The 27,119-nt window shown below is 37.2% G+C and overlaps 1 protein-coding gene across 6 annotated transcripts in view; it reads left to right on the top strand.

The window, feature by feature from the left end:
* LOC126380021 (insulin-like growth factor 2 mRNA-binding protein 1) overlaps positions 1-27,119 on the top strand; it is a 45,672-nt gene that overhangs the window by 10,481 nt on the left and 8,072 nt on the right. The window contains exons 1-5 of one of the 6 annotated variants that reach the window (XM_050029103.1): positions 11,405-11,931; positions 24,269-24,439; positions 24,862-25,248; positions 25,340-25,392; positions 26,772-26,962. In XM_050029103.1, the coding sequence (XP_049885060.1) occupies positions 11,840-11,931; positions 24,269-24,439; positions 24,862-25,248; positions 25,340-25,392; positions 26,772-26,962 (894 nt within the window). In that variant the 5' untranslated portion in view covers positions 11,405-11,839. Of the gene's footprint in view, positions 1-11,404; positions 11,932-20,466; positions 20,758-20,937; positions 21,255-24,268; positions 24,440-24,861; positions 25,249-25,339; positions 25,393-26,771; positions 26,963-27,119 lie in introns of those variants that run through there. The other 5 variants (XM_050029107.1, XM_050029110.1, XM_050029106.1 and 2 more) reach the window with 5 other exon arrangements.

The following is a 27,119-nucleotide window of genomic DNA, read 5'->3' as shown; positions in this document are numbered from 1 at the left end:
TCCGTGCTTTTCGGAAGGCACGTTAAGCCGTTAGTCCCGGCTGCATTAGCAGTCGTTAATAACCATCAATCCGCACTGGGCCCGCGTGATGGTTTAAGGCCCGATCCCCCTATCCATCCATAGGGAAGGCCCTATGCCCCAGCAGTGGGGACGTTAATGGGCTGATGTTGATGATGATGCACTTAAAGTAAGCATAAGCACTTAGGCAACTGTTAAATACAAATACCAAAAGTGATTTCAAATTTGATTTCGCGCTGTTGGCACTATCCAGTTAATGATTGTGCGTGAATTTTTTTCTTTCATTGAAATGTCATTGAGCACCTTTAAGAATGTTAGAGCCCGCTTACTTGAAATGATATCGTAGAAATCCTTTGTGCCGACGTAATGGACTTATGTAGGTGTAAAATACTTACAAATACCAAGTCACTGCAAGTTTTGTATAGAATATGAATATGTTAGCCCGTATGAGAATATTAAATTTTCCTTCAAATCTAGTCTGTCTTGCAATCTTTGATGACCATTATCTTAGTTTTTGCCCTATTTTATTATTCTTTGGCGAAGTTTTAACAACTAACAATTTTGGTCAAATTCTCATTTATTCTCACTTTGACTTTCAATAACATTTTTTGATTTGGCAGTTTTGTTTTAGCTAGTGGTCCACTTTCTTAGGAATATGTATGATACTCGTATGAAGTAAAATAAAATAATTGTTATGAATGAGATAGCGACAAAATAATGATTTCTGAAGTAAGGTAGAAAATATTGAAAAGGTACAAAATGGGTCATATCTCCTAAACCGTTAATAATCGCTAAACATACATGGGGTGTTCCTGGTAGCCAGTGAGCACCACTAAATTAAAAAAAAAAAACATTTTGAAAGTGAACACCGGACCACACGGTTCAAAAGATACAGCCCTTTAAAGGTTATCTATCATACTCCTCTCTCAAGAGCAAAGATAAAAATACTGCCTCACTATTTTCTAGACTATTTTATGCTATACAATCGTCTAGAATATAAGTTGTATAGCATAAAATCGTCTAGAATGACATTATTTACATTAAGGGAAACGAAATATAAAAAAAAATCCTCGAAGTTTTTGATTTTTGACCCGCGATGACATGATTTTATGAGAATTCGAAAGCTGACATATAGGCACACAATGAAGTTTCTTTCTTCTCCGTAATTCGCATTTTTATACTAAAAACAAATTAATAACAACAACATTCCACGCAATTTTTTGCTACCGGAAACCAAAATAAAATATATTTATTTCGGGTATTACGTATATAGAATTAGTGTTAGTAACAAATATAACTTAGGTGTATGTTAGGGCAAATAAAATATGTAAAATTAAAATCATACTCAAAATTGAAATTAAAATAAAAATCTAATTAAAAATTAATGGTAACAATTTAATCAATTTAATCTGATTTTGTGTCTTTGGCAAGGTGGATGCGGGTCCAGTGCTGCATAATAAATAGCACTGTCCACGTCCAGGCTCGCCGCAACAGTCTGCAGAAGGCTGTTGGAGCTGCACCTCATTCGGTAGATCAGGGATGCGATACCCTTTCTTAAAATAGCTGAAAAAATGGAGCTGTCAACTCCAGCTTCTGCTAGCATCCCCGATGCGCTACAGTGGCGTCGCAGCCCCATCAGCGCCCTGAAAGCATTGTTATATTGGGTGCGCCGGGCTCTGTTAAATAAACGTACCGGTATTTTTAGTGAACCGAAATTAGAGGTAAATAAGGGTTATACAGGTTTTGATGCTGACAACGTCGTGCCTTGTTTGAGAAATGGCAACGACGCGCTCGCGTTATCGTTTTTTCGGTACAAAAAACGGGTACTGATAATGAGAGGTAGCATTATACCTTAGGAGTGGGATAAGGGCAGGAGGAGGATGACCATAATCGTAATTCTTGACCGTTCTACCTTTAAATCAAATCGGTACCTTACCTTTATACCGAAGCCCTCTTGTGTTAGTGAAAAATGAAAATTGCATTTATGATTAAGAACTTGTTGCAAGTCCGGTACCAGGGATCTAACTGGCACTCCCTGTTTTTGACAAGCAAGCGATGACACACGGGACCACCAAGCCAATATCGGTATTTGGTTATTTCTATTTTGATGAGCAATTAATTGAGATAATTGGATAAAATTAACTATACAACATGTGTAATTTTTCACGTCTCGCGTAATTTGATTGCAAAACAGTTTACAAATTAAATTATCCAGGAAGTATCCGTAAATTATCAGTAAGTAGCATGATCATCACCCCTAAGAGAGCATTATGCTTATGGGTGAACACCTGCGTTCGTGGCTGCTGTTAACCGTAATCTGCAGATAGAATATGTGCTAGTCCGTAGCCGAGTATTACGATGTCGATGTAGGTATCTTTTGACCCTATAGCAGCAAGCTCCAGCAAACTCCAATCAGGACTTGTCAAGTACAGTAGGATCATCGGAAATTGCTATCAAGGTCCACTTCATTTCATGGGGTACTTCGATGTTTAAATCCATACCGCCAGTCTGTAAACCGTTGGTTCCTCCCAGCTGCCTGTAACAGTGCAGTATTGGTGTTTAAGTCTTTATAATGTCTTGTCAAGCGGACTAGTAGATAGTCATGGAATATTTGTAGATTCTTATGAAACCACACATACTTGTACAGTCATGAGCAATATAATGTACCCACGGCACTAACATATTTGACATTTAGTGAGACTTACAGTTGAATTTGTCAAAAAAGTTAATGTGACATGGTACCAAAGTGTATACATGTTAATGCTCGTGACCGTACATCTGTCTGTGACAGTATCAAACGTAATAAAATAAAATAAATAAATAATTACCCTTTCGCATAGGGCCAAGTAGTTAATGCCGTCTGATGCAAAACTACAATAACTCACGTCAAAAAAAAGACTGAACAATCTGCATTTATGTTGATTTGATAGGAATCACCTTTGTTCCGTGATAATTTAAGTTTAATATTATTATTATAACCTTGCCTTGCATTTGCATGAAAGTACATAATATTTATGGATGTCTGAACAGAATACTTGCATAAAGCAATGCAAATTTAAGAAAATTTGTTTATAAAATGTAATATTTTATTGGGTTCGATTTCGTTTGATGTTTACGACTAAGGGTCATAATTATCATAAATAGATAAAATTGGGATACGAGGGGTAGGTTAAATAGTGCAGCGTGAATAGAGCAGTGCACTATGAGAGTGCGGCGTATCGAGGTGGGGTGCATAATGTCGTGTGCAAGCAGCATGGGCGAGGGGTGTGGCCGGCGTGCCATTGGCCCGCGCCCTGACTGTTGCACGCAGGGTTGCAGGCGTAGTAGACGAGCTCTATCATCAGCCTTCTCGAACATCTCTCGAACGTCACCTCTGTTAACTTGTTTATATTATGTACTAAAGTGACGCGTTAAATAATTTGCAAATCAACATAACTTTGCGTTAAAAATATTTTTTACACAATATTGTCATTTATTACCTCTTCCCCGCGATTGTCATCGTGTATGTAAAATTTGATTAATAGGTAACTCTTTAAATCATTGTGAAATTATTTCTTATCTTATGACTTGCAAGTTAAAACTAATAACAAAAATTAGTTGACGATAGAAGCACAAGTTTCATTATTCAACTTGCGGCGATTTTTGGATAAATCATATCTCAGCGTTACATAATATTCGCTAATAACCATTCCGCGATAGGGAAGCCCTTATAATGTATCCGTCTAGCAATAAGTTAGAACAAGATTGGCATGTTGCCAACAATTTTCCGCCTTTTGTGACAGTATATTAAAAGCTAAACGAATATTTCTAAGGCTTTCTCGTGTCTTTTACATCGCCAAGACGTAATGCAGTTACTAGCAGACACCAACTTAATTTTAGATAGATATTTGTAAAACTAGCGCTTATCTCTTTCTTGCACTTGTCGTAAGTGAGACAACACAATTTTTAGAGCTCTCAAAAATTAAATAGTTATTTGTTCAACAAAAGAGAATAGTCATGTTATGTGTGCGAGTGCCGAGTTTAAATCATAAACTAGCGAAGTAGAACTCAGTTGGAATCACGAGCGTATTCTAATATAGACTAACAGATGTGTTGAGTAAATCAATTAAAAGCACGAGGCATAATACTGCTCCCTTGTGTGACACATCTTTTTACCTTTGCCGGAGAGAAAAGTTTTATAGGTAATAGCTAAATTCCGCATTACTAACATGTTCTGTCAATTCTTTTGGTGTTAGATAAATATCGTCATTACTGGACACGCTTTTTTCTATATTTATATCACACAAAAAAAAATACTTTTTATAAATGGCAATAGTTTTTAAAAAATTATTTCAAGAAATATTATACGAAATCGCCTTTGTTTTTGCGTCTTTTCGTGTTGAAAAGGCGAAAAGTAACTAAGTAATTTTGTATTATTCTGCTAACAATTTATTCCGGGGCATCTACCATGTACGACCCGCGGCATTATAGCGCAACACTAGATCTCACGTGTGGTGTGACCGACATCGGGTGCATTGTAAGTACGGAATATACATATCTAGTGTATTATGCATTTGGCATATATTGGTACTTTGATATGGGGGCGTTCATTATTAGGTATGGTTTACATACTGCTTATTCAGGGATTATTTACAAAATACACACTTGCTGTACAGAAAATTGAGTTGTGGTGTGATTTGACCAGCGATAGTTATTTATTTCTTTACACCATTTAGAACTTGTCTTAAGATATATTTAAAAACATTAGTTAAATGACCATAATTGTTGTTATAGCTGTACCTATTTATTGCTAGGACATGTTTTTAAGAGATTTAAATAAATGACAGGTTAAAAGACTATCGCGTAAAATTGAAGAAGAGTCAATCGGATACCCAAAAATGTATTTCCCAACACTACTCACCTGTTGCACGTTCTTTGTCCGTAACTAGATCGGTTATGATTGTGACTAAAGCTCTGGCAGCATGGTTTTATGATCGTAGCTAGACCTTAAGCGAATTATCAAAACAAAATCAGTTATGTTTAAAGATAACAAGAATATTACACTACCCCATTAGTAAATCCTGAAGCATCCGCTTAATTGACGTTGACATCACAAAAATCTTCATAATTTCACTTACATCTAAACCATGCACCATATTGGGTCAATTTTTCGTTGCGTCTATTTATGTGGTTTATTTTTCTAAATTGTTGGCTATTAATAAGTGTCTCATAGACCACTCTGTTTGATCGACAAAAAGGTGGATTTTGATAGGTATTTTCTTCTTTACCTGAGTATAGGTAACTACTTAACTAGTACTAGACTAGTTAAAATGCATCCTAACCATTACGGACTTCACGTAAAAGTACACTGTACTCTTGACTAAAGGGTGATGTTCTTTCCAACACGATGATCTATTTACGCGCGTCCCTGTCATCATGCGGATAATTGTATCCATCTTGGGGATTATTATCGAGAAAGAGTGGCTGCGGGTTGTCTTTTCTACCCACCCCGATGGGGGGGGGGGGGGGTATAGGCGTGATTTTTGTTTTTATGTATGTAGGTACGTAATATATCTTGCAAAGCGTTGGATGATATATTACTATTTTAAAAAAAGATAGCGTATAGCGTACGCTCCGTCTGGCAACGACCCTGTCATAACCGTGCAATATTTTATGAAAAAAAAAAAAAAATAAAAAAAAATGGTCATGTCTTTTTTTCCTGTAAACCGATTGCAATGAAACAAATTTAGCTTCGATCGCCATCCACTCACAAAGAAGAATGAAACAAAGCTTAAAGTAAAGTGAAGACCTGGGGGGTAAAATGACCACACCGAAGCAATTCATCTAAGAAAGCAATGTTGCAATTTGTCATTTGCGCATATAAAAATAAGTGCGCAATGCAAACATATGTCAAATAGCAATATTGCTTTCTTAGATGAATTGCTTCGATGTGGCCATTTTAACCCCCCTGGCTTTAATACGACGGTGAAACTCAACGAAATTGGGTAGTTTCCTAGGTCAAAGATAAATTGTAAATAAATCTAAAGGTGACAAAAACAGTTTTCTTTTTCTATAAATTCATAAAAAAGTGCGATTTTTTGTCACGTTTTTCTATAAAGTCCCAGGCTTCTTCATACAAATTCCATAGTAAGTTGTTTTGACTTTTAGTAAAAGTACCTAACTGATTTGACTAGTTGGATACTACCCTATTCGTTTAGGTTTTATGTTCGCGCATAACTTCTACTTACAGAATTTAACAAATGAGGTGTCACTAGAAGTGTCTTGATTGTTTTGACTGTATCAATGTGGCTAGAGGACACAAACTGATAGTAAAAATCATTTTATTCCAAAGGTATCGTGTCGGCTGTCAAATTTAATTAAAGGGCCAAAACAAATGAGCAATGTAGTAAGTGGACTCTCATGGCTATTTTCTAAACATCAGTATATTAATTACGTACCTGTTGAATAAATATACTGATTAAGTAGAAAGAAATAGGTAAATTAAAAAAAATATTGTCTGCTTATTAGATGTACATTATTTTTTGTTTGTAGGCACTGACGTCCTATAAATAAATAGATTTTCATTCGCTAAGGAGTTTTTCGAAACAAACTTTCGAACTCTGTTGTAAATACGTATACTCGTACATACTTTGTTATGTAGATAGTATGTGTATTCCTTCAAATTAAGATGGCTGGCTATTATAATATTGCAAATAAAGTGCAATATCGGTTGCACAGTGACACCGTCGCTCGTCTCGGCAAGATACGCCGCAGACACTTTTACAGAGGATTGTCTATTTCTTATACTAGGTCTTCTGTTAGTACGTAGGAAATTTTGGGAAAAATATTGTTTTTTCAGAGTGAGATATTTCCGTAGTCAGATATTAGTTTATCACGTATTTTTTTCTTCTTTTGAACTGATTGCAATTAAACAAAGCTCAGGTTAGTGCTAAGGCACCATTTAACACCAGCAGCGGCTCCAGTGAGAAGCTGGTCAAAATTACTTCATTAGTTCTTATTTGATAAAAAAAAATTGCGGATGAAAAAAGGCTTTTGCTTGAAATAAGCATATTTAGTTTCGCTGTGCACCGATCCCGAAGAAACAGGCCTTAAATTAGAGTGCAGAGTTTGCTTGATGCACCAGTGAAAAGAAAACCTCGTTGATTGCCGTTTTTAATTTACCTAGCATAATTTGTAATACGAGTAAGTATTCGGGTTTTGACAATATTGCGACACTGCTATCCATATGCAATGCGATACGCATCCTTGATCACCAAACAAGGCGGACAGGGTAAGAAATATCCTTCCAAATGTCTCGTTAGCTATTATACGTGTTGCATACGCTGCCGATTGGTGTCCAAGCTATGCTGCTCCGGTATATTCCAATATTGCTGGAGATTTAAAATAAGTACCTACCAGGTACCTATATTCATAACTTTTACAAGATATTCGATCTATAACGTCTTACAAATTCACATTCCCATTATATTATTATGAACAATAAATGTACAAAAGTATACCTAAGTTCTATATTATCTTTCTAAACCAGATCGCCGAATAACTCATAATTCGGAGGGGTTGCCATTGCAAACGGATGCATCTAACGTTCGTAACGACCCTAAGAGACGTGTTCTTTTATTATTACATGGTTCGATTCAAACTTGCCCTTCCAAATTAAGTCAGGGTCAAACTTCTGCCACCTTTTTAAGAAATTCTTGCTCGTTCGTGCACTTTTTTCTGTTGTTGAAAGGTCAGATATTATTTCCATGAGCTATAATAATTATTATGTAGATGAATTTAATGATTTCTAAAGTTCTACCTCATGTTGTCAGTTTCTAAAGCCAAAAAAGTTAGGTAGATCTAAACGATAAAAATAAAGGGATTACCCCTTTGCTTTGAAAAAAATTAGATATTCCTTAAGAATCTTGTTTCACCACTCAGGATGTGAACTATTAAATGTGAATGAAGCTAAGAGTTGGGAGCCTTCACCCTAGGTAGTTTCAAAAGTTGTCCATAGCTCGAGGCATGAGTTCGCAGCTGGTGCGCTTGCTCATACAATGGGAATGTCAAAAGAATGTTGTAATGTGTATTTTGGACATGAGGGGTTGTCTGCCCAAACGGGCCCGCGCAGCTGCTCCTAACGTTAGAACAACGTTAGAAGCTAATGTAGGTACTTAACTCCAATGTACTAAGTCAGTTACTACTACGAAACAAGGGAAAAGTGCGCTGAGGTTCATCTATGAATGCAGGAGAAAACATTACCTTTTCTCAAACCGATAGAACGTAAATCTGTTGCGTCGAATACAAAAGAAAAAGTTTTTTGCACGTATTGTTGTGCTAAGGAATGCTTACCTGGGTCTGGTTGGCCCTGAGTCAAAGGAAGCTTTAGATTGCTACACTGTTGGATGAAATAAAAGTGGAAAGGATCATAATGATCAATGTAGCTACTAAACTAAATGTATGGCGGCTAAAATGTTAGAAGGACAAGGTCAATGTTGATGTCAGTGACCAATAGTGAATTTTAACGTGGCCGTCGTTGATAGCCAAGGTCATGCGTAATATTACTAACTATATTTAAATTGTTACAGCTGTGGATACATAGTTTCGAATTCATATTCGAAATTTGTGATTTTTCTTATTTGATAGTTTTTGGTTTTCTCTTTGTGATTTTGGTTTTCCACATTACCTATTATGAATAGACTTCTATAAATACGTATAGCAGGTACATATATATGATCATTAATTATTGTATTATTAATATAGAGTTCACCACATAGTGTTGCGAGTTGCAACTTTGCAAGGCATCTTTTCTCTTGTTCCGTTCAAGTTTGGCCTCTGCGTTTAGCCAGAATGTGTTTCGTTTAAATGTAAATTTGGTCGCGCCCTCGTGTCCTGCGCGGCTGCCTCCAAACTATGGTTATCCTTGGTGGCCCAATTAGAAACTCATTCGTGGCGTCGAGCCCCTTCATAACTGGTTTTCTTTTCAAGTAAATTCAATAAGGTACCGATCCGCAATTATTAATTCTAGCTTGTTGTAAATACCATTCCGTTAACCCCTTTCATGATCTTGTTTTATTCTTTCGCGCGTATCTGGTTTAATAATGTGATAAAAGAAAAATGAAAGTCTGAAAATCCTATATGCAATAATGATTGGTGCTCTGCTCTGTTTTGCTCAACATGAGTTACGTTTGCGTCTTTGCGTACACTCGCTATCGTGTCTCCTGCGTCGTTAAATTTAAATGCAAGCTTTCAGAATACGCGCCAACCACAACTTAAATCGTTTGGGTTGATGTGCTCACTCTTTTCGGTCGATTTGAGCACGAATAGCGTGCATGTGACGCGTTATGTGGAATTTTATTAAACTGACCAGATGATGAATTAACTAAGATTTCATTCACTAGTTACGTTAGATCAAGTGATCAGATCAGTGATAAATGATATTTATTTTTTTATTCGATAAAAGTATATTTAATAGCAATCTGTGCAGTGATTTTAAAGGTTCCTAGAGTTCCTACATAGTGTCATTGTGGAAAATTTAATTTAATGAGCACCTATTTGATTTTTAATAATTAATGATTGCAATTTATAATACGCAACTAATTCTTGACAACGTGGTTATAGTTACAGCTTCCAAAGGTTTGTTAGTAAAAAAAATTGAAATAAGGGCCCTGTTAGCTCTATGAAGGGCGTTTCTCTCCTTGGATCGACGTCTCGACTGCTTGTAATTTTAAGGTGAAGCGGGACACGAGGCGGGTGACGCCTGTACCAGACGAAGTAGGCGGTGTCGGGCGACCGCCCTCTGCGGGCCCCGGGCGAGCGCTGTGGAAAACGCATGGGCGCGGGGCGCCGTCGTACGGACCCACTAACAAATATACTTCACGAACTACTATCGGTTTTAGTGATTGGCTCTATCGTTTGTCTATTGTCGATAGCATGTATAATTTTAAAATGTATAGGTTTATTAATCAATTTAATTAAACCAACTTCGTTTTTTTCATTATTTACATTGCTTAATTGTTATATGTCCAGCAGTTTTTTTAACTTAATAAAATTTTGCTGTCTTTTTCCAAGATATTCATAAACTAACCTACCTTACCTATACTAGTGCAGAAAATATACACCACAACTAAGGTGATAAAAATACACTATGCTATAATAATCCTAATAATGCAATATTGTAGTTTGACTTTTACTCGTCTGTGTAATCAATAGGGCAATATTGCTTTGCAAGCTTAGTAGTGTTAATAGGTGTTGTTGTCTTTTCAGAACCCTCTATTGACCATTAATTAGATAATTCTTCTTGAATCATTGATGAAATACTAATTTTGTAGACAGAAAATATAATTATTAATTTTGTGCGTTTGAAACGGCTTCATTAATCATTAGGCCGCCATTTGCCATTTACTTAGTTAAGTCTTTTTGTAATTATTTCTTTTTATTTTGGTGCAATAAAGTGTATTTGTATTGTATTGTAATCATTGCATCTAAAAAAAGCAATGTTGCGAATTAAGATTTGTTTAACACGACGCACTGTGTGTATTTGTCAAATAGCAATAAGTTGTTTATATGAAATGCTCTAAAATAACCCTTATAAACATCTTCAAGGACGTATGTTTTACCTAAAAGGTTGTACAGATTTTGATTTCGTGTTTTGTGTGTTATCGGGCCAGGACACTTAATCGTAACCAGTTACAATTTATGGATTATTTCAAAATAATAGTAACGAACAATGTACTTAAATTGTTATGTAAAGATTCGTTGTTGTCGTTGCACTATTTCCCGCAAATTTTACGTGCGCACAAAAGAGGAAAGGGCAGCGACATCAGCAACAGCAAATCTCTCCAGCTTCCTGCTGGCTATCGTCGTAGAATATGGTTCTTTAAACTGTGATTGGCTAAAATTTAAATTTTCGTGAGATGTCATTTTGAACCAATCAAAATCGTAAGGATTTTTTTCTCCAGCCGGTCAATATTTTAAGAGGCATAAATAATAATTAAAAAGATATACTATTTAGTGAAATTATACATTTGCCTAATTAATTTGCGATAATTTATGTATGATACCTTAATTTATAACGGGGTGGGATAGGTCAAGTCATCATTAACCCGCAAACACTTTTGATACCTGTCATGTTCTAAGATAGATAATGATGATCCAGGTAATGTGGACTCATTCTGATTCTCGCAAATAGTCCATCATTTTAGAAAGGATATGCGGTTTTCTTGGAGTGCACTTCTAAGATGTATGTTTTTAAATAAATTTATAAATGTATCTGTTAGACGACAAATCGATAGAACTTCGAAATCGATACTTGCGCTTCACTAAGGTGTGGCGCGCTCTCCCCGCGGGCCCCGAGCAGAGCCACGCCCAGCGCGCGCATTCTCAAACAAAATCCACACGAAATGGATGCACGGAGAATCGAGTTGAGTCGACGTCGCTCGGTTCGTTCTCAGTCACGCACTTCACATCAGTTAGAAGGCAGCTCAGTTGAGTAGTGATCTCGATAGCCGACGAACCGTACGCACGGCGGCGCACACGTGCTTCCTCCTTCTCCCCTTCGCACTCCGAGCGAATCCGCCGCTCGCTCGGCGACGCCGTCCGTAGTCGCATTGCTGACTCCAGTAGTACGGTGTCGGTCCGTGCTTTGACCACATTAAACCCTACCATATTATGTAATAAGAAAAATAAACATTGACTCAAAACTACCACGTGTGCGCACCGGCCATTTAATAATTTAATTCATCGTTTGGTCAACCATCCGATAATCACTTTTCGGGACTTGAACCCGGATTATCTAGTGCTGTTAAGTTTAAATATTAAAAGTATTAAATAAAACAGTGAAATGTCTAATTCAGTGGAGCAGCAGTTTAGCGAGCTTAATCTATCACAGGAGGACCATGAGCAAATTTTTGAACAAGAGGACCTCCAAGACAGGTTAGTAATTTTTAAGAAAAAATAAATTACTTTTTTCTTAAGTCGATCGATTAGGTAGATTGTGGTTTTATACATTCTATATTACGAGCAGCACGTTTTCGATTTAAAACAGCGTGTTATAAACGAAAAGTAATCAATAAATATGTGAAGTATAGCTGGGTACCTGAACAGGGACCCTGGGAGTTAGCTAGCGGCGTCACCGGCTTAGATGCCGCCAGCGCCCGCCCCACCCCGCCGCACCGCCGCCGCCTCTCATACATCCATTGTGAAATTAGGTTTAGTAAAGTTATATTAGGTTCTAAGTGTACCTACTTTAGAATTATCATTTGTTAATTTGGTCAACGTTACTTTAATATCAATATTTAATTATTTTAGATTAATAATGAAAATTGCTTTCTATGAGGAAAAATATTTTCATTCCACGAGTCACATTATTGATTGTCTTCACAAATGTTATTAGATGTAATGTTTCAAAAGTAGGTAGGTACCACGCTCAGACGCGCAACTGTCATAAAAAACATGATTTTAGGCAATTATACAAAGTAATTTACCCCAGCCCTAGCCCTAAATATAGGGTGTACATTTATTTGCTTTTTATGAGACTTAAACACCTCTATTTTTTTTTAATACTATTTATTAAAATATAAAATTGGAAACGATTATTTTTAATTTAATTTTATTGCAAGTGATAAGTCTACCTACCTACCACTATACCACTTGTTGCAGAAGATTCTTGATTGAAGTGTACAATACGAGTAATACTAAATAGGTAACATGTGTAAATATAATTTTCAGTATAAATTAAAAATTTAAAAACAAACGCAGCCATTGAACGCTAACCTATTACTTTAACCATTTTATAGGCTGAATTTACTTTGATTTAATTAAAGAAGTAACTTATGGCAATTATTGTTTACTATTTGGTAATTATTTGTATAATGCCTATTTGAATTCTCATAAGTTGGTACAATACACTTCAAACATGACCATGTTGTTGTTTGTAGGTGTACCCAACCTATTTAGAATACCATTTATTATTTTCATGGAATAAACCAATTTAAATACTAAGTGACAATAGATAAACTTAAAACTAACATAAATCTCAAAATTGCATGACTTATACTAAACTAAACCTCATAATAATTTACTATAATCTTCAATTTCGCACCAAGAGTACTATACAAATGCATAATTGATTTTGAATTCTAATTATTTCTAATAAAACCGAAATAGCTAAGATTCAGAACAAGCGCGAATAAAACCAGCACGGAATTAAGAGCACGCTGGTTCACCGTAGACAAGAAAAAAATATAATATGTTCTCTTTCTTTCACTCAAAGCCAAATAGCATTAAGGAGAGACACCAAGAATAAGAGATTTTGTCCTTTACGCTGGTTGCTTGTGTTGTCACCCCATGATTATTACGAAATTGCGCGCTGCCATGATATTATTTTTTTTGCTAAAATTGTATTTTTGCGTTTAATATTGTTGCATTGTTGCAGTATTGCTTATTACCTTGCTAAAATCGGAAATAATGCTATGCAATTTTCCAGTTACACCACATCGCTGCTTAAGACCAAGGTGGATCGTGGTCAAACGCCCTAAATTACTGTTGTGAACTATTATTTTTTTTTAATTTACTTGTCTTGTCTAAAACACATTCAGTGAGAATTTGACACCCCACAATAAAATGGGGTTGAAATGACCTTGCGGAGCCCAACGCGAGCCGCCATTTTGAGTGTAAGGCACAAAAATAATACCAAAGGCTCCGTCATATTGTGTTAACGATACTTTTACCTCAAGTCGTTACCAGATTCCTTGCAACGTGCTAAAACAGGGCTTATTAAAACTGATTAAAGTTCCTTTTTCAACCTTATTTATGATAATTGATAACACACATGGACCGCAATGTACAATTGATTTTTAAAATGCCTTTCATATGGGAGGTATCCAGCCTGTAATCGGTAGTGTTGGGAAAATTAGGGTCATAATCGATAGACTCGGCTTAATAATATGCACCACACCTGATTCCTACTCAGAGATATTTCCTGTTCTAGAACTATTTAAGGGAAATCCTTGTATGTTGTCTACGAACGGAATGGAAAAGTCCACAGATATTAGAAAGCCTTTCGAATAGATTAACCTTTCGCAGGAGTTACGCACGACTCGGATATGTGGATCTGTGGAAGAAAATGACAATATAAAACCCGTTCAAAGATAATTCCCGAAAAATTCGGTTCGATTCGGTTAAGTTTTACCTCTGCTGCGGGAATTTTCCCATTTTCGTGTACAGTGCCCATCAAGTATTTCTAATTTTTCATTTTGAACCTGAACTTCTGGGCCACCCTGTATAAAAACCCAGACCCAGCGCAAACGTAATGTCATTTAAATTATAGGTAAAAATGAGTACTACTAAACTGCATCGGGGCATTATGGAAAGAAGCATTAAATAGTATGTCCGTATACACAACAGGACCCTTCGTCTGATTCGATCGACAACCAGAGTTTCACTTTCGTAATATTTAGTACCTTCCGAGTAGTGTAAGAAAAATAATAGTACCTTTACAGTTAAACAAAAAACTTGAATTAATTTCCAGCAGGACCCTCCGTGGTTTGAAGGTCTTCGGACCATTGGTGTATATCCCTGTATAGCGGTGCATTAGTACCTTCAGATTATCTTCGTTTTCTTTTAAAACAAATATTAGTTTATAAGAAATAAATCTACAAAATTTTTATACTGCCAGCAGGACCCTTTTTTGTTTTGGTGCTTTCAGTCCAGACATTCATATTTCCTAGCAGCAGTATATTAGTACTTTTCAAAAAAATATCGCTTAATTAAAAAAAAAATGTATTAAAAAGTAATAAGACTGATTCTTTATCAGAGAAAATATTCTAACACTTTTATTTATGTGATGCAACCAATGATCTACTATGATCTTTATTAACCCACGCTGAACAACGTTTGATTGATAATTTCTATTGGTAATTGTAATTTTGATTGGTAATTGTAATTTTGATTGATAATTCCTAATGTAAATTTTTGTAAATATAATTTATTTTTTGTTATAATTTTCATTGTGTTTTCCTTTTTGACGATATCAAACTACGTACCTACCTAATATAACATGAAAACTGTTTTTTATTTCATTGGTTGCATCACATAAATAAAAGTGTTAGAATATTTTCTCTGATAAAGAATCAGTCTTATTACTTTTTAATACATTTTTTTTTAATTAAGCGATATTTTTTTGAAAAGTACTAATATACTGCTGCTAGGAAATATGAATGTCTGGACTGAAAGCACCAAAACAAAAAAGGGTCCTGCTGGCAGTATAAAAATTTTGTAGATTTATTTCTTATAAACTAATATTTGTTTTAAAAGAAAACGAAGATAATCTGAAGGTACTAATGCACCGCTATACAGGGATATACACCAATGGTCTGAAGACCTTCAAACCACGGAGGGTCCTGCTGGAAATTAATTCAAGTTTTTTGTTTAACTGTAAAGGTACTATTATTTTTCTTACACTACTCGGAAGGTACTAAATATTACGAAAGTGAAACTCTGGTTGTCGATCGAATCAGACGAAGGGTCCTGTTGTGTATACGGACATTTAAATAGTTACAGTATCGGTTTTATTATGTATAATAACGAGAAGATTTATTATATGGCTACATAGTAACATCATAACATAAAGGACTAGGTATATTCTCACATGGGATCCCGTAGTCAGTAATTTTCACTAACAAAGTTGTCTATCGACTAGACGTAAACGGCGATCCGGCTCACCATCTAATAAATAGGTAAAACGTTGGTCCAAAAAAAGTTCGGTGAAGCGTGCCTAGTTAATTCGTGGATGTATCTCTGATTACCCTTACCCCAATTGGGAACATCACGGAATAGAAGTGAGTGCCAAGTGAGCGCGAAACGCGCGCCATACAAGTATGAGCAAATAGTTTATACTTCAACTTTGCAATCCACTAACTTTATGACGCACCGTAATAGTATATTAAAAGGTCGTCTTTGTATTATAACCTGCAGGGCAAAAAAGCAAATATCGACTATCACGCAAGGATATCCCTCCTTATCACAGGAAAAGTAAAACCTTAGTATTTATCGAAATTTAGTAGTATTTATCGAGAAAATACTTTTGTATGCAGTATGAAAAAGTAGGAACAAAATTGCAGCCTATCACATAAAACATACATTGCCGATAAAGTGGCTATGGAATTTGAGAAGCAGTAGATATCGGTTATCAGTTTGCAGGAGTAGTGGTAAAAGAGAGTGGGGTTGAACCGGCGACAGCGGTTCTTATACAAAATGCGCGTTAGGGCCTTTCCATCCTCTTTATTATATTCCATGGGGAACATAGCTGTGAGTTTATGTAATAAGTGGTCATAAAAAATTATTATACTTAGTTAATATGAACCTGTAAATAATACAAAGGCTGCAAATATGCCGAGGGAAACCAAACGACATATGAATGTAGTCTTTTTTTACTATTTTTTGCCTATATTTTGTATTTATTTTCAAAGCCCGAGTTGTTATGCAAACGTAATGAACTGACTGCGGTTGTCGAGAAGGGTATTTTTTGGTAGGTACCCTGTTCAATTATTGTCGTTGTTGCCATGCGCGCACAGCGCCGTGTTCCAACAGTTATGGTGTATTGACTAATAACAAGGTTTTGATTAAACTAAACTAGTAAAAAATCAGTAATAAAGTAAATCTGTGCAAGATAGTGGCGCAGTGTAACTGAAATTAATTAATTTCCAAGTTACAAGGGATGGATACATTTTTTGGATTATTGTGCAGATATTTGGAATCGTTTGGTAATTATGGGGCAAGGTTGTATTATTAGGTATTATAAAGGGAGCATGCAGTACATCTGTGTACCATCGCAGTTGCCGGGCGCACCTGCCGGCAGGTGGCTTTAGCTCAGCTTTGCTGCGCCGGCACGTGCCTCCATTGGCATACAGATTGCCAACTGCTTTCTTGTAATATTATTCGCCCACTCCCGCATCTACAATTATACACATACTTATCATAAAATATAATCGTTTTGCAAAAAATATCAGATACTAATTACCTACATAATATATAATAATCAATCCAGGGAGTGGAATAAAAAAATAACTCTAGTGAGTTTCGTTACTTTTATATAGTGATAACGAAAGTAGTAAAAATATTAGACCTAATTTACTAAAATTGTCAAATATAGACACAAAATAGATATTTTGTGGCTGTACTTGAGAAATTAATCAGATGACAAACTTTCTTTTTCTTGACAACTTGATCAGATGAGAAATTAGTCATATGACAACTTGTAGCCAATTTTGTTCCGAAGTCCAGGTGATCAGCCCATCATCACCCATATAACCCATCATGTTGGAAATGAACTACCAAAAAGAAAAAATATTACATTAAGGTTTATATAAATAAACCAGGAATACAGAAACATTATCTATACGTATAACTAAAACAATTTATTGCAACAATGGAAAATTGGAAATTTCGGACCAATTTATAGATAAGTATTTAGCGCCAACCCTTAAACCTACAAATTCTATATCGCAATATTCTCCGTCGAATACATCTCCTCTGGTATAAACTTAAAAATATTTTGGTTTCACAAGCAGAATTTCCGTCCTACACGCCAGGTTGCTGTAAGTGGTGCGCAGACAGTTTTTTGAACACATAAGTTCACAGAACCCGCGGCGCGCGAGTCCGAATCGCACTAATGTTCTCAAGGTGCATTTTACTAGTTCACTCATACACCTCTATAAATAAATATATATTTATAGTTTAATTAAATAAATAGTTTATATTATTTCTGATATTTACGTGTTCGTACAAAATGTAATTTATTGGCTTATCGGATTTGTTGGTAGTACAGAACAATATTCGGTGAGGTAGTTTTATCAAGTAGTCGATTTGATTTTGTTATCGGACACCTTCAATAGGGTAGATGACTGAGTTTAGATATACATTCATACACAGCGGTTTTTTATTGAACGTATATACGTTCGATATTACGTACTAGCGACTCGCCCCGACTTCGCTCGGGTGCAATGCTGAGGAAAAATAAAATTATTTACCACATTACATTAAAAACCTAAAAAGTAACAGTATTTCTCCACTATTTAATGGATGTTATTATACATATAAACCTTCCTCTTGAATCACTCTATAAAAAAAACCGCATCAAAATCCGTTAAGCGTACATAGGAATATAGGGACAGAAAAAGCGACTTTGTTTTATACTATTTATACGTATATTACTGCGTGGTGCTTTGTAACGCGATCGGGGTTTTACTCATAAAATTGTATGTAATAATTTACCATGGCATAATGTTACTTCTCCTATTATGAGTTACGCATAGTATTAATTTGTCATAACTTTTTAAGCATAATTTTGAAAATCATAACTACTATAAGCATAATAATTAATGACAATAATGAAATATAAGCATAATTATTATAAATAAGCATAAAAACTATACTTCGAATAATAAGTTTTTCCACAACTTTGAACATTTCCGAAACTTACTTTTTCCTTGGCTGCATTTGGTTCATGATTGTGACTTTTTATATTTTTTGACTCTATTTTATGCTGTTGGTCATCATTCAGTATACTTTTCGTGTGTAAGATAAACATACTGGCGGCGTAGGGGTGGCCCAAGGGCCACCCCCGCCGCACCTAACCTACTGTTATGCCTTGTAAAAATTATGACAAAATACTATTATTCTAAAAAAGAATTATGGATACCTATTTATATACGAATCAAATTTATACCAACAAATATTAGTCCAAAAATAAGTTATACCTAACAAACCAGTATTCTTAGATGTTATTATGGGAAAGTACTATTATGCTAAAAAACGTTTTGCAAAAAGGATTATGATAATTAAAATTATGACAAAACCATTTATGCATTTTAAGAGAATCCCAGTAGTTAGTATACTGCGACTCGGATTGATCGAGAGTACTTGTTTTGTGTATTTTAATCTAAAATAATGTCATTATTTATTAAAATTTGATGTTCCATCCTTCTTTTTTCGCTTTGAGCTGCTATTTTTGCAAGATTTTTACCAAGCACTTCCCCGTGTTTCAATTCGGCGCCTAATCGCGCACTGAAGTACTGTCAACGTCGATATATTAACAGTAACTTTGCGTCCCACTTTTTGAGTGCTGATGTTCAATCTACGGTAGTTGTATATCAATGTATTTTCGTTTAAAAGTAGATTGAAATATCATGAACCGTTGATGTTTGAATGATACGGTCGGTTTAAATTGGCTGTATCATGAAATACGACCATTTTATGTTTGTGGTTGTACCAATTGACAATAGAAGCATGTATCGAAAAATTCGAAAAGCCGCTTAGGAAACTAAGGTTAAATTATAAATAATTGATAATAACATCTTTGTTATTTATCCAAATAACTTAATATTAATATCATTTTTATATATGATTATAATGAACGAGAGTCATGGGTTGTATACGATTACTCATTTCTCGTTGACATGTCTACAAATTGTTAAGGACTATGCACTAATATGCACAAATGTGCAAAAATACTGGCGGAGGAGAACCCCACGTTGCTCTAAGCTGAAAAGATTTTCCTATTTTAAGGTTTTGTCTAATGCGCTACTTAGCACTTGAAAAGTGGGTGCTGCATAACACAAACGGGGTCATTTGGTAATGTGCGTAAGAGTACCGTCGGCTGGCGATACAAACATTAAAAGTAGTAATGGTCGGCACTAAACTGTTGCTAACTCCAAGCTAGTCGCTGATAAAGAGTCTTATCGGTGTGTAGGTAGTGGTACTTTTTCCGGTTAGTCTTGTGCTGCTTTAAATTAATAATATTTCATAACGTCTCGCCAAGACATACACTATTACAGCCCTCGAATAAAAAAAACCCATAAAACTTATTGTTTGCGTAGTAAATAAACAGCTATGTTGTAATCTAGACAGGCCGGAAGATGTTACGTGTCCATTTGTTAAAAAAGGCGCTTTCCTTTAATAGTTTCCTTAGGGTACCAGTTCCCTAGTACCCGCTCCGCAAGTCAGAACTTAAAAAATCTTCACCACGCAGTTAGCGCAGATAATCTACTTCTATAATCATAGGTACCTATTACCAATTTATTGCTTAATGCAACATAGTTTGTCATTTGAGATAATTTAGCTTACAAATATTATTTTACTATGCTTCCGGGGTCGTCATATGACTTGTATTCTGAACTATATTCATTTTATCTTATCGACTAAACTATTATGCAAACGCTTGATTTGATGCAGACATCTGGTTAAATTCTTGACGTTGCTGAAATTGTTTGTCGCTGTATTAGGATGCTGATTAAATAAATCATTCATATTTACACGCCGTATTCAAATTCACTTATGATTAAGCGAAACGTAGACTTAATTCTAATTAGGTAACAGTGAATGGGTTGTTTTTTATCAGTTGGCGGGCGGCGACGCTGGCGTTTTGCATTGCAAGCCCGTTCTGAGCGCGGCTCGCCGGCCGCCGCACACTGCGATACTCAGTTCACTTCACTCACTCTCTTCAGTCACTCGGCAACACTCGCAGTTGCACCACAGTTCGTTGTGAATGTACTTTTTGCCCCCATCTTCTGGACGTTTTTTAAGTTTCATATTGAATCTCACACGTGAAAACTTCCATGAATCTAAAACACCCTACGAGCGCTGTTACTGAAGAACAGATTATTACAAAAGTGGTGAAATAGCTGTTAAGTACTCACACCGGAGGCGTGCACATAGCTAGGTTGACCGGCTTCTGGCGTACAGAATGGCGAAATTCCGCAGGTATGGTTACTGCGAATCTGAACCTGTTTATTATCGCCGCTTGATACTTGCTCCATTTTCGATATGAGAATTACATAGATTTTCCTGAGAAATATCATGTTGAATTTTGCGTATCGAATTAAAGAGCTAACCGGCTGAACTTGAGAATTTTATCGTTTTTATGTTGATACTATGGTTGTGATACAATGGCTCAGTAATGCTATGCATACGAGCACGTGGTGTGTGAAGTAAAATGGCGGCGATACAGCGGCGCACGGCGTGTGTGTATGTAGTGACGTGAATCATTGGCATAGAAGGCCGACGACGACCGCGCGTCACTCGATGCGCCGGCCGCCGCCAGCCGGGCCGACCGGGGCCGAACCCGCGCCCTGTTCGCAGTTATTGATAATAATGTGCACTTTTATAAATCACGACACGCTGTACGCCTGTACAACAGGAAAACGACCCGATTGGCGAACATTTTAATCGCTGCATCGGATCGTCCTCAGGATTTTCAGGTGTTTGTTAGTAAAAATTTAAAAGTGCTCGATCGATTTTGATTTATTTTTTGTGTTCGTTCATAGATAGTAGTTTGAACTACGATCGCGCAGGAGAGCATCTGTCTGTGTACTAGTGTGAGCAAAAATATTGTCACACATTTTTTCTTTGCATGAAGAAGTATTTGTATTTTGTATTTAAAATAGTCTTCTGACAGCTTGTGGCGCTGCACACCCTTATTGCAACGCAACTAACAGAGCGTGAGTTATGTAGGCATGTAAGTCATTCTATTTCAGGCAAGATATCTAGCAAAATACCTAGTAACTTCGGAAGACCTATTCTGTAGCTTTTGACAGGCTTTGGTCGACAACTGAATCTGTCAAAAATGAAAATTAAATTGATTTTTTTAACGTTATCTATCTCAGAATAAACTGGTTAAAAGATAAAATTTATTATGAAGTCGGTTTGCACACCGAGGGTTCCATACAAACTGCCAAAGATAATCTAAGGCTTATAATTTTGCCGTTGAAAAACTATTGTCTCTATACATTGACAAAGGTTGCGACTAGACAATTGCAAATAATTGGTGAAAATAATTTTGTAAAAGCAAAAACATTTTATTGCAATTGAAAATGTGTTGTCTTCATATGTATTAGTTTACCTACTACAAATTTGCGTTATTCGGGTTTTTTCCTTTGATGTAGGTAAATCCTTCATTTTTGTAAATTTCAAATTTCATTACCTCTACGAAGTGTATCTTTGGATTACGTTGATTTAGAAGCTTGTTTTTTATAGCTTCAAGGAACAGCAGACATAAGTACCTATTACAAACCTTGTAATAAAAATGTATTCAAGGAGATCCCTATCACAGAAAAGCTAAAATCGATTGTATGATCGGCTATTTAACTACTTTTGTATGCAGAATCTTACGAAAAGTAATGATAATCGCATAAAATTTGAAATTGCTATTGAATTTGAAACGAAAACGAAACCGAACGCAAAGAGCTATCGTAGTAAAAGAGTGGGATTGAACCGTCGACAGCGGTTCTCATACAAAATGCGCGTTAGGCCTTTCCAACATCTTTATTCTAATCCGTGTAAAAACCGGTCAAAAGTGTATCAGATACACCCAAGATAGTTTTCGCAGTCGTTATAGGGTTAAACGTTGATTTTTAAAAAGTCACTAATCTTCTTCTTCTATCGTGTGGATTGAGAGGTACATTACCAACCTCATCAACCCTGGTGTCAGGGTTATTATTGAGCCGCCAAAGGCCCCTGACATGGCTCATGTAACGACTACTTACTTACATCATTAAGTAGTAACCGGGACCAACGGCTTAACGGTCCTTCCCAAGCACGGATCATCTTACTTTTTGGACAATCAGGTGATCAGCCTGTAATGTCCTAACCAAACTAGGGATCACAAAGTGATTTTTGTGATATGTCCCCACCGGGATTCGAACCCGGGACCTCCGGATCGTGAGCCCAACGCTCAACCACTGGACCAGTATATTCAACGACAACACACTGGCATCACTAATAAATGTTGTATGGCGCGAAATTTGATGATTAAACTAGGACAAGAATTGGTAATATTGACACAGACAGACATAATAAGGGTTCCAAGTTGATTACGAAACCTAGAAAGGTATCTTGTGTTACTACAGAAATGGTGCAAGTCTATTAAGTTTTAACAGACTCAGTTTTGTCACCTTTCTAAAAATATATTTCGAATATTGTTTTTTGTATAGCAAAGGGGTCCGAACTTTTTACTATAGAGCTTAGTGAAGTGTCAGTGTCGCCAACTGGCGGTTTTAAGAAAATGGCTACGGACTATGAAACCTACGTATTTTGTAATTATTTTTGACGATCTCGTAACGCTCATGTCTCCAAAACGTGACACTTTGGGACATGGTTTCAAAATATTTTTTGTTTATGTAGGTATGTAAAATCCATAAGATAGTACCACTGGTCACTGGTAGTACTGCCACTATGCCAAAAAGGTTCCAAGCCAAGTATTTTCAATCAAATTAACTCGCATATAGCTAATTATGCATCTCACTAAGTTAACACGTAAACAAATATGTGTAAATAGTCAACCCCACTCTACGATTGAGACAAAATTATAAATAATAATAAATTGACATTGTGACAGGATACGTAAACCCATTCAATGCCCAGTAGGGGCCACCCCTTTGTATATGATACATAATTGTAGTACCTAACTATATCCAACACATGATAAAATTTATAGCCGGTACAGTAGATGTTGTTGAGTATTAGTAATTTCTTAACATTAACCCTTAATCCCTAATGGGGTGAGCAGAGCCACAAATAATCAAAGACTACTTGCATGCACTGTTGGTAGGAAGTCCTAACTAGTGAAAAGGGATCACCCATAACATTAGTCCATGTTAGAAATGACAACAATTCCTCAAAAAAGTACCTAACTCATTAGAGCGATTCAACAATTTCTGTTATCGGTATTGTGTCTACTTTATGTAAATTTATCATAGTGAACCTTATGTTCTGATAGAGTGAGACAGTAAGTGTAGGTAGTGACTACGCGGGTCATGCAGCGAGCGGGTGCAATGGAACGAAGTTGTGAATGGCGCGGTCGGAGGGGGGAGGGTGTGGGGAGAGGGAGTAGCGCTCGGGCCGTGTGTGTGCCGGCGGCGGCCGGGCGTAGTGTCGAGGGCGCGGGTGATGATGTCATCTCCGCCGCCGTTCCACTCCGCCATTTTGATGCAAACGACACGCATCGATGCAGGCGGCCCGTATGTTATGCTGCGGGGCCTGCTTTGCTGTAATGTGATGACTACGAGAGCCGGTCATGATCTATAACGCAACGATCGTCTTCTAAAGAAAACTCGATGCTTTGGATAGTCAATTCATTTTATTAGTAGATGATTGTTTACATGATAGATAAGAAAAGTCTCGTAAAAAGTATTAAAGATAATTTTGTGGTGGTTTGGGACGTTAATAACGATATGAATTAAATTGTGTACCTACAAGTAGTTATCGCTTCTCGCAGCCGATCGTCAAAGGTTCTCATCAGTGGGCTCCCTCTCCATATTCGCTTCGACAACATCGAGCCTCTGCTCTCACAATATGGCAACGTGCAACATTGCGACAAAGCGAACTCGCGCGATGCCAACACCCAAGCGGTGTACATCACGTTCGAGACCCCGGAGCAGGCGCAGCAGTGAGTATATTGACTGTTTGATGACACTCCGGATACGCTGCATTGTTCCGCGAGCTGTCTCGCCCGCCCGCATGGAATCTCGCTTCTTCTGTCTCTTTCGGTGCGCACTGTTGCATGTCACTCCTCTATTACGGTGTCACATCTTGGCTTTTCTTTACTTGCTTCTCCTCAATACCTGGGGTACTTCTATCTGTTCTTGTTTAATATGTAATCGTAAATTCTACCACGCGACGATCTTTAAAAAAAGAGCACGTGTGTTTTTTATTAATGTTGTGGTTCTGACTCATGGTTCTGGATTATAAACTGTTATAATAAATACTTGTGTACCTACCTATTTAGTTGGTGTGTAATGCATGAATCGGCTGTTGTTGTGGAACATCGGCATGTCTGGAGATTTTTACCTAAACATTTGTTTGTTGCAGGGCCATAAACGGTTTGAATAACTGCGAATTAGAGGGTAGTCGAATGAAAGTGGAGGCTGCAGAACAGAACGCCCGCGGAGGACGGCGCGGGCGCCCGGGCGGCGGCCGTGGCGGTGGCGGCGCCACCGGCGGCGGCTCTCGCCCCACCGACTTCCCGTTGCGACTGCTGGTGCAGAGTGACATGGTTGGTGCCATCATCGGCCGCCAGGGCAGCACCATCCGCCTCATCACACAGCAGAGCCGCGCCCGCGTCGACGTGCACCGCAAGGATAACGTCGGCTCTCTAGAGAAGGCCATTACCATATACGGCAACCCCGAGAATTGCACCAATGCTTGCAAGAGAATATTAGAAGTCATGCAACAAGAAGCCAACAATACTAACAAAGGGTAGGTTTAGCTACATGGAAGCCACTCTTAATTTTAAATTGTCTTTACATAATGTCATTTGATCACTAATATTATTATTTTGTCTTTTCAGTGAAATCTGCTTAAAAATCCTCGCCCACAATAACTTAATCGGGCGTATCATAGGTAATTATTTTTTATATTTAACGGGATATGCGTTAAGTAGATGTTGAATTACGAGGGGAGGTCAAAAAGTTCGCGGAATGAGGGGGAAGGGGGTCGAAATTAAACACGAAACTATTTTTCCTTTTCAATATATTCTCCCTTAACCTTAACACATTTTCCGGATCTATCAAATAATTTGTTTATTCCATCATAAAAAAAAGATTTCTCTTTGCTGTCAAAATAGGCCGAAATTGCAGACTTGACTTCTTCATCATCGCCAAATTTTCGTCCACGCAGTTCCTTTTTCATTTTTGGGAACAAATAATAATCGCTGGGGGCCAAGTCTGGACTGTAAGGCGGGTGGTTTAATTTTTCGAACCCGCATCGGTGAATGGCAGCCGTCGCAACATGGCACGTGTGGACGGGTGCGTTGTCGTGCAAAAGGAGCACACCTCTTGACAGCTTTCCTCTTCTTTTTTCCTTGATAGCCTCTTTCAATCTATCCAGTAAAGAAGCGTAGTAATGTCCCGTTATAGTCACACCACGATCTTTATAATCAATCAGCAAAATACCTTCTGTATCCCAAAAAATAGTGGCCATGATCTTTCCGGCCGATTGTGACACCTTAAACTTCTTTGGAGGAGGTGTGCCTTTTTTATGCCACTGCATCGACTCTTGCTTCGACTCAGGTTCATAGTGGTGAACCCAGGTTTCATCTCCAGTAACAATCCGGGCCATAACTTCTTCCTTATTCTCTCCACAGAGCTCTAAAAACTGGCGAGAACACTCGACACGCTCGCTTTTTTGAAGTGGCGTGAGCATTCTTGGAACCCATCTTGCGCTGACCTTAGTCATCCCAAGATGTTGATGTAGGATATTTAAAATACTTGTTTCGGATACACCGACCATTGCTGCAAGCTGCTTCTTCTTCAAGCGGGTATCTTCTAATACAAGTTTCTTTACTTTTTCGATGATTTCCGGTGTGGTGGCCTCAATGGGCCGTCCGGAGCGGGGGTCATCTTCAATCGACTCTCTTCCTTGCTTGAAAAGACTATGCCACTTGTAAACCATGGTTTTACCAGGGGCAGAGTCCGCGTAAACTGCTAACAGCTCTTGAAAAATCGTCTGAGCGGATTTTCCTTGCTTGGTGAGGAACTTAATGACGGCGCGGTGTTCAATTTTCTCCATATTCGCTGAGTTCTTCCCGATTCACTTGTTTGCTGGTCGATAGTTCAAACGTTAATGACCCGATTTGCTTCAAACTTGGTACATATACTGTTAATGAGGTGTGCAACTAGCGGCTACCTGTACGAGCAAACCAACCCCCTCCAACCCCTCCATTCCGCGAACTTTTTGACCTCCCCTCGTAATTACTAGTTTAAAATCCATTACGTTAACAGGAAAAGGCGGTAACACCATCAAGAGAATCATGCAGGAAACCGATACGAAGATAACCGTTTCTTCAATAAATGATATCAATAGCTTCAACTTGGAGCGGATCATCACCGTAAAGGGAACCATCGAGAACATGGCTAAAGCAGAGTCACAAATTTCAGCAAAATTGCGTCAGAGTTACGAAAATGATTTGCAGGTGGAGTATTACTTTCTTAGAAAGGTTTCATATTAGCGTTTTATTTTACAACAGTCGTTTCGGCATACACGCTTTTACGCGCGTCACATTTCGCTTCAAAAATCTTGACTCACGTACACGGATTCTTACCGGAGTGTTCTTTCGAAAGGAATATGGA

The sequence above is a fragment of the Pectinophora gossypiella genome, chromosome Z (assembly GCF_024362695.1).
Source record: "Pectinophora gossypiella chromosome Z, ilPecGoss1.1, whole genome shotgun sequence".
NCBI classification, from domain to species: domain Eukaryota; kingdom Metazoa; phylum Arthropoda; class Insecta; order Lepidoptera; family Gelechiidae; genus Pectinophora; species Pectinophora gossypiella.
The sequence above is the reverse complement of the archived record's forward strand: the minus strand, read 5'-3'. Positions and strand labels throughout refer to the sequence as shown.